This window comes from Aptenodytes patagonicus, chromosome Z (assembly GCF_965638725.1).
Source record: "Aptenodytes patagonicus chromosome Z, bAptPat1.pri.cur, whole genome shotgun sequence".
NCBI classification, from domain to species: Eukaryota; Metazoa; Chordata; class Aves; order Sphenisciformes; family Spheniscidae; genus Aptenodytes; species Aptenodytes patagonicus.
In genome coordinates this window covers 26,748,353-26,757,275 of record NC_134982.1, presented here as the reverse complement: position 1 = coordinate 26,757,275, position 8,923 = coordinate 26,748,353, and the positions used below count along the sequence as shown (strand labels likewise).

Below are 8,923 nucleotides of genomic sequence, written 5' to 3'. Positions count from 1 at the left end.
TAAACTTAGAATTTACCCACTACAACGGTAAGTTTAAATTGGAAACAGTTTTTTGTATCATCTGAGCTTTCAAAGAGGGATTCTTGACTATGACCAACTCAATATAATTTTTACTCCATTAAGTTCCTTCTGCCTTTCACTTAAACAGGCAAACTAACTTTGCCAGTGTACTTGTTTGGCTAAAAGGGAGAAGATTAACTTTTATGAATGATTCCTTTCAAGGAAAGATTGATTTATATTTAAACTACTGGGTCCTTGCAGCAGTAAGCAAGAGATTACATTACATGTTCAGTTTATCAGACATTTGTAAAGCTTACCACACAGTACTAACTCCACATGTTCTACAACTGCAATAATATTTAGTTGCAGAAAATTCTTCAGTTTAGAGCCAGCATAAATATCCAAAGTATACAGTTTTCCTCCATAAAATGGATGGGCTATCACATGCACTACAGCTATACTGGTTCTGCTGTACAATGCAATTCCTTGTCCTTGGAAACTACCCCAAATGTCTTATATCGAAGCTGTTAAGGGTAGGCACTTCCAGAATTTCAAGTGTGGACACAACTATTACTAGAAAGTATGCTTTTGGGTAGATGTTTCATTGCTACTAAGCCATCACAAAGTCAACAGTGCTTTAATGCAGCCAGCTTCTTGTCTCACTTCACACAGACATACTCTCAAAAACACTCTTAAAACTTTTGCCAGAAACAAGACTCCCACTAACAACAAACAGACATTGCTATTTGGCTTGCCCACATTAAAATTTGAATCATACTATCAATAAAAACCTATTAAAAATGCTTGTCCAGCATAGCTGTGTTTAGCACAAGAGTTAATAGCAATTTCAGGACACCTAAAAATACTCCCGATGCTATGGTACTTTGAAGCATGCTATTGAATATCCTCCCCCCTTCATCTCGACTACTGTAAGGAATTGCGCAGCTGGTTAACTGAGAATACAATAGTCTTGTATTTGGACAGAAATCATCTTGCAACAGCAGTCATTTGGAATTGATCAAACTTTAAATCAGACTACCCATATGAGACCTGGTTTTCTCAAAAACGCTTTGTACTAAAGCTAGTTTATCCAAGGTGTTCAGAGATTCAGATCCAGAAGGGTGTAACTTCAGTTCAGCCTGCAGCATGCTGTAGGAGTCACACACTAGGTGCTGGAATGTTTGCACAAACGCTTAGAGGAGTATTTCTTTCTTGTTCACAACATCAGCATGCAGAAGACAATTTAGGCAGCACTGGGTGAGATCACTTTGCAGTGGTTCAGGTTATTCAATCCACAGAGGACCCAACCTTTTACGCCCGGTAATTACTAATCCACCCCACACATGTGCAAGTAAGTACGTATGTATAGTTCCATAGGGTTGCATCCCATCTCCAGCTCGGTTCTGCATTTATTATGTACGCATCTGCCTAGGCAGGCTACCTTTTGTGCTGTATTTGGATTCTGTAGTTTCTTTGTTCTCCCAACACCAACCTGAACTGAGATCATGTCTGAGAACCAGCAGATACAGGCTCAGGGAAATGATATTGCAAGGCAGAAAAATCACAGAGTAACTCCTGGAAGTTTGCAAACCTACTCTTCACTGGCTTACTAATTCAAGATCTTATTAAATATCACTGCTTGGAGACTGCCCAGGGATAGCAATGACTCAAAGTACTCCCTGCCTCAAAAAGGTGCTTGACCCAGTTCTTACAAAAAAAAATAGGACATCAATTGAATTCCTAACCTTACATTTCAGCTCACTAGCAACAGGATGCTTGTGGCTCTCAAAAAGCCTTGGCTCTTTTAATCCAGCTTGTGAGCCAGGTAACTGCTACTTCCAACAGCCCTGTTGATAAGGTTAACTAGGCCTCTCACGTTTGCAGTTTCCATGATAGCAATGGGATTCTCATGTGCTCAAGTGCCATGTCCTTGGCAGCAGCGTGGCAGCAGTTCCCTTCTCTCCAGAAAGCTCAGGTTTTCTTCAGAGACAGTCCCCAGTAGTTCTTTCAGTTGCCGCAAACTTGCCACCTTTTTAAAGTGTGGGAATCAACTGCAGGTCAGGCTGATTGGATGCTACCTAACCCACTTCTGCTTAGTGATGAAGAGTACACCCCACCACAAGCCCTGTTCAGAAGGCAATTTAGGCCTTTAAAAATGTAATTTTAATTTTTTGCTGGTTTATTTGGTAGAAATCAGTGATGTATTTCCTTTAACCACCCTTAAGAACAATTCACCAACATCTGAACCCCCCCCCCCGCTTTGTATTTTCATGAATGACGAGTTATGCATGTCCCCCAGTACAGAAGTTACTATGAAGGCTACTCAGTGCTCCTTGATAATGTGATTTTGAAAAATTGCTATTTCTTTCTAGGTTTTTCTGTAAGGGTACAATTTTGGCAAAATACAATAGCTCGAGAGCTGATGGCACAGCTTTTCTGCTGCATGAAAAGAGGCCTGTCAGAAACTTGATTGTAGCTGAGTGATTTTCAGACTAGTTTTCAGCCAGCTCCGAAATGTTACTTTTATCCAGTATCTGCTTTAAATCATACCGGCTTGCCCCTTGCTATCTGAGAACAGCCAGGCTAATACTGCTTCACAGACCTCAGCCTCTACAGTAAGGTACCTGAAATACTAAGACTCTGATCCTTTGGCTGATGAGAGATTTTGAATCCGTGTTTAATTCTCTTAAGCCTGAAGATACAGATACACATATACTGTTGCATCTTCATTGTTTTAATTTTTCTTTCATGCATTACTAAATAGAAATTGGATTGCTGCTTACATTCATCTACTGAAAATTTGTTTCTGAATACTTAATAGGAGACTGCATTTCCTCCACCGATGTATTCTTTGCTTGCTTGCTTGGCCACTTCATATGGGGTATAATAAAATCTTCCAGATCATTTCACAGGTGCTTTGATCTGGTGCCTAAATTTACAGTAACAGAAAAGAATGCTGCTCTCCGAGACGTACAGCACACATCACCCTTAGCTTTAGAATGCAGATATGGTCCTTCCCCTGCCTGCCAAGCCATAATTTCCTCCTTTTTTCTAACAGCTGTGACTTTGGGTATTCGAGACATAACCTTGATTCTCCTGCATATACGAGGTTGCTTTGTTAATGACCAGAGAATGTTGGGCTTGCCAGAGGCCCTCCTCAAATACTTTAGCCTCCAAGAACAGGATGCTAGTCAATACAGTAACTTTAGAAAAAAGCTGTGACTCACTCTTGCTTCTCTGGCAAACTCAGTTGAGAATGTTTTATTTCCCCAGTGCTTCCTCTAATTTGGAGCAGGACAACAATATCACAGATGGGCCAATACATATTGTCTACTGATCTTATTTTTGATGCAGGTATTTTGGGATTGTTATAGTAAGAAGTATTTTTTTTTTCCTTTATACAAGTGGAGAAATGGAATATCCCGAAGGGCACCAGTAAACTGGCCCTTGGCCTTGGAATCACAGGTGATTAATCATTCCCTTCAGACATGCTTATGAGAGTTGTCTGTGCTGGCTTACTTTAACTTACTCTGCACTACACTTGGAAGCCTCAGACAGCACTGCAGGCACTGCCAATTCTTAAGTAGGACTGGCCAACATGAGCGTAAGATGCTGTGTCTGAGTGCAGTTATCTTCCGTTATCAAAGTACACAATTGCCCAAGACAGCTATTTCAGAGCATACCCTTCTCTCCAGATCCTGTCACAGAGGCTGCGCTCCTTTGCAGCCTAACTACAAATGCAAACTTCTGCTGCACAGCACGCCGTTAGGCGCTCTTGGTAACCGATCTTTGAAGTATTTTGGTTCAACCTCTTGTCAGAGTTAAGCCATACAACTAAAACAAGCAGCTGAAGCATGTAACCATGCAGAAAGCCACTTTACAGGAAAAGCAGAAACAAATCCTCCGCAGATACCATTTCCCTGTGGGAGGATCTGTCGCCTGGATGGACCTCCGTACTTGAAAACCTTCTGCCGGCACGGGGACAGAGGCCCTGGAGAGCAAACTAGCTGCAGGCTCGTGGAGAGCGGGCAGGAGAGCTGCAGTGCAGGACGGCGGCGGCCGGTGTGCCCCACCGGGCTGGCAGGGAGTTAACAGCAAGGCCACAGCCGCGGCGGGCAAAGCCAGCGCTGCCGCAGAAGCTGCCCGGAGGAGAGGCCGTCGCCCCCCAGCCTGCCCCCGGCAGCCACGGTGCAGACGTGGGAGGGGTGACGCACCTCGCTCCGGGCGGCCCGGCCCGGCCCCACCCCTTAAAGCCGCGGCCCACCACGTGCCCTTCCCAGCATACAGCGCGCGGCGCCTGAACGGCCGCGTCGTACGTCCGAGGGAAGGGGCGGGGCGTTGCCCTCCCCCGCCCACCACGGGAGCGCGAGGAGGGAGGGCGGGAGACCGCGAGCGTGGCCGGCGGAGAAGGGGCGGGGTAGGGCGTGAGGCTCCGCCCATCTTCCTCCGCCGGGGAAACCACGGCGACAGCCAATGGGGAAGCCGCTCCGCCGGGTGGGGGGCGGGGCTTCGGGAGGCCGCGGGGCGGGGCCGGCACCGAGTTGCCGCAGCGCCACCGCCGCTTGTAAACAGATCCTGCCCCACGTGACGCGCGTGAAGTACCTGTGCGGGGGCACCGGGCATTGTCCGCCGCGGCGGCGGGTCGATGACCAGCGGCGGCGGCGGGATTCCTCGGCGGCGGGCTCCGAGCAGAGAGGAATTTGATCTGGTGCCTCCCTCCCCACCCCCCACCTCCCTCGCCGCTCCGGTGGGGATCCAGCGCATCCTGCCCCCCTCGGCGCCTTCCCCGTCCCCCCGCCGCTAAGATGGCTGATGGTGGGCAGTGAGGCGGCGCGCGGGGCTGCGGGGAGCCGTTGCCGGCCGGCGCGCGGCGAGGCAGGCGGGGGCGGCTGACGGGACGGGAGCGGGGAGGGTGGGGGGGTGTGCGTCTGTGGGAAGCCGCGCAGCGCCATGTCCGCCTTCGCCCTGGAGGAAACGCTGGAGGCCGACTGGGTGGCCGTGAGGCCTCACGCCTTCCAGGAGCGGGAGAAGCACAAGTTCGTCTTCATCGTGGCGTGGAACGAGATCGAGGGCAAGTTCGCCATCACCTGCCACAACCGCACGGCGCAGCGCCAGCGCAGCGGCTCCCGCGAGGTCCGCCGCGCCGGCCCCGCCAGCCCCGAGGCCAGAGCCGCCCCCAAGGCCGGCAGCCCCACGGTGCGCAGGGGCCCGGCCTGGGGCACGGATTCCGGCCTGCCGCGGGGCTCCTCGCATCCCCGCGCCGAGGCGGCGCCGCGGGGTTCCGAGCGGGGCGCGGCGGCCGAGGCGCTGCCGAAGAGCCCGCTGCGCGCTAAGAGCAGCCCGGCCCGGAGGCCGCAGCGGGGCCCGCAGGCGGCAGGTGCCGCCGAAGAGATAGAAGTGCTGGAGCTAGGGAAGGAGGAGGCGGCCGCTGCGCTGCCGCTGCCGCCCTCGCCGCTGCAGGCAGCCGAGCCGGCCGCTCTCGACGCGGAGCCCGCAGGGGAGGAGTGCAGCTGGGCCGGCCTGTTCTCCTTCCAAGACTTGCGGGCTGTGCACCAACAGCTGTGCTCGGTGAACTCGGAGCTGGAGCCCTACCTGCCTGCCTTCCCCGAGGAGCCCTCGGGCATGTGGACGGTGCTGTTCGGAGCCCCGGAGCTATCCGAGCAGGAGATGGACGCTCTCTGCTACAAACTGCAAGTTTACTTGGTCCACAGCTTGGATACCTGCGGCTGGAAGATCCTTTCGCAGGTACTCTTCACTGAGACTGACGATCCCGAAGAGTATTATGAGAGCCTGAGTGAGCTGCGACAGAAGGGGTACGAGGAGGTGCTGCAGCGGGCCCGCAGGCGAATCCAGGAGGTGAGTCTACAGCATGGTCCCGATATCTCTACCTTAGTGTTACCTTTTCTTTACTCTGTGACATCTTCTTTAGTCGTTCTCTCCAGCTGCTCCCCTCTACCTTTGCAGAATCGATTGATCCATGAGACAAAAAAAAGTACAGGAAAACTGTCTAGTTAGAAAAAAAAAAAAAGCTTTGAAAATCTAAGAAAATGAGGCTTAACCTTTCCAAGGTCTCTAGGGCCAGGATTTAAGAAGGTGCAGATTTCCCTAGTCGTCTAAGTGTGGCTCAGTACTTTTTTCTGTGCAATCGAATGTAGATGTTTGTGAACAAGGATCTGATGGATTTGGCAAGGTCTCGCTCCCAGATTTTTGTTCTTGCATTACTTTGCACCACGATGTGTTGGAGGCTGAATTTTTCTGTTTAATGGGAGCAGCAACATGTGGTGTTTATTTTGACAGTACAATTTAGGCACTCGAAGCCAAAAAATTTTAGGTTCTTACAGGCTCTGGGTGCTGAATCTGGTGTTTCAAGTGAGATGATGTTTTCCAGTGGAATTGGACTAACTACAACTTTTGTTCAGCTGGTAAGTTCTTAGAGTAGGGATTTTAAAAAGCAGGCTGTCTGGTCCTATCGAGTATTTACTGTGTTGCCATTGCTAGTGTCTGACAAGACTTGGATGTTTCAGGACACTCCATCTCTCTTTCTCATACCATGCTATTTAGATGAAAGTAGTTGAGGAGGTTCTGCTAACTTCTAGCATCAGTGTGTGAGAATTTTTTCACATCTTTGTGGACTGAGGTGTATAAGGATCCAGACTTTTCCAGTGAAAAAGGAGAATTTTACACTTGTTTTTATGTTTTGGTGGCCTTGATCCAGATGTACCAGGATCTACGTAGGTGCGACTATGTGTATGAATCAGGTTATGGAATTTTTTTTTTTTGCAAACACCATCTAAATTCTGTTGTATGGAAATAGGTCAAGTTTGGCTGCTTCAGCTGCCCACATATATCCTACCCATGTTGTGTGTTCTGTTTGTTCCTTGATGGAGTGTGAGCATATCTGCTTGCTGTCTGTTTTGATGGCATAGTTTTGAGTCTTTGTAGGATTCAGGCTGAGCTTTTCCTTAGTGACTGGAGTTACAGAGTGTGAGAAAATTTTTTTATCAATGATGAAATCATGATAAGGGCATCCAAGTGTAGCATTGTCAGGTACAAGTTTACTTCCAAACTGTTGTGTTAGGATATATCATTGTGATTTTTCTTTTTTTTTTTTCATGGCTATTTAAACGGCTGAATTCATCCTCGTTAATTTTAGTATACAACTGGTACTTAGTCTAATAGTATTCTGCAGTAGTTTTAGTCCAGAATATATGAAAGCGTATTGTCTTCCACTTTTTCTCTTCGACTGCATGAATGCTTGGGAGCGTGTGCTTAGATTCACTTAGCCTTCAGCTCAGCAGTTTTTATAAGGAGCTGAGCAGGACAAAATAGGTTCCTGTTACATGTGTAGAGTTTGGGAGCTGGGTGCCTAACTCAAAGCGTGTGGTGTTTTTCATGAAACACTAATTCAGAATTACTGTGCAAGAACTATTTGTTTCTTGGAGAATCTCAACTTCTGTTTTGTTAGCCCCAGTACTGTCGGCAAAAAATAAATCGGTTATCAATAGGCAATGCAAGCTTTATCCATGAAGATCTCTAAACTACATCTTATTCTCTGTTAATGTTCAGAATTTGGTGCAGACAAAATGGCAGAGCCTATTTGTGTATTTGACTACAATACAATCTTCCTTTCCCATGGTAACCCATACAGTAGTGTACCTAAAGTCAGTACAGCTGTAGTTCTGTCACTGTCAGTTGTGTAAATTGATCCTTTTTTAATTAAAGGTAGTTCATGTTTAAGAAAAGAAACCAATAGAATGACCTGCTCTTTCCCTTTTGACTCTCGGGTTTCTCTTTTCTTTACCTGTTAGTGGTTTACTTGGTCCACAGGAAATGTCTTTCTTTTAAGCAAATAATGGTATTGTTTGTCATTGCAATTCTAAGCAAATGAAGCAATGGATGATAGGTACTGCTCAGTATTTCTGAAGTAAAGGTTTTTCGTAGTTTTAAGAGAACCTACTGAGTCAATGTTTCATCTCTCACTTTAATTTATTTTTCCGTCTGTGCCTGAAGTCTGCCTGTTAGCTGACTGCAGGAATGTCAGATTCTTGCATTTTTAAACGATTTTACCTCTTAGGAGAACTAAGGAAAAGGGAAGGGATTGAGCAGGATTGGCAACCAAAATGCTATCAAGAAGCATAATGAATGTGGAGGGTCTTCATTAATGTAAAATTGTGCAAAAAACAGGTTTAGAACTCCAAGACTTTGGCTTAACATTTTAAAATATGCCTCTGCGGTTTATAATTATTTCATGTATCTCTTTTTTCCAGGACAAGTTCCTTTGTGCAGTTAGATATTACTTGAGAAATGCTTGCAGTTTCTGTTGATTATATTCTTTGGGGTGGAGAAGCAAAGTGAGCAACAAAACCTCTCATGTTCATTGTTTCAGCATCCCCTACTTGGCCATCTGTTGCTTTCCATAAGTTACACACAAGCCAGTTTATTTTCACAGCAGTTGATAATTGTTGCTCTTTGTAATAGGCATTTTTATCTCTGTCTCCATTGTAAACGTTTAATAAGCCAGAAGAATGTTGCAAGTAGAAACAGATCCAAGATGAGGAAGAAAAATAGTTGCAGAGAAAGTGTATGACCTGGAATTAATTTCTTCTGCATAATTTGCAGTTTTGAAATAGCACATCTTTTATTTTTTCAAATAAAACTATTAATTCTGGAATAGCTTAGAAATTTAATTTATGTTAAAGTAAAAACTTGTATCTAAAGGAGTAAACATTATTCTACCTCATTTTTGAAAATGAATAAACACTTGTTTGGAGCCCTTGTTCATTAAGTTTATGCCTGTTTAAAAAATTCCTCAGGTGCTCAGCTAGAGGTCTGAGCTCCCAAATGGAGACATGATACAGAATCAGTTAATGACCAGACAAAAAGTTGTTATTTCAACAGAGAGGATGACACTGAATCCTTATTT

At 46.4% G+C, this 8,923-nt stretch overlaps 1 protein-coding gene across 2 annotated transcripts in view; it reads left to right on the top strand.

Annotated features, from left to right (window-relative positions):
* The first annotated feature begins 4,948 nt into the window (after positions 1 to 4,948).
* The window catches only part of JMY (junction mediating and regulatory protein, p53 cofactor), a 72,211-nt gene continuing 68,236 nt past the window's right edge, over positions 4,949 to 8,923 (top strand). For both annotated transcript variants that reach the window (XR_012997327.1, XM_076361617.1), the window contains exon 1: positions 4,949 to 5,856. Coding sequence is in view for 1 of the 2 variants with exons in the window: in XM_076361617.1 (XP_076217732.1) it covers positions 4,951 to 5,856 (906 nt within the window). In the remaining variant the exon portion in view is untranslated. The remainder of the gene's footprint in view (positions 5,857 to 8,923) is intronic.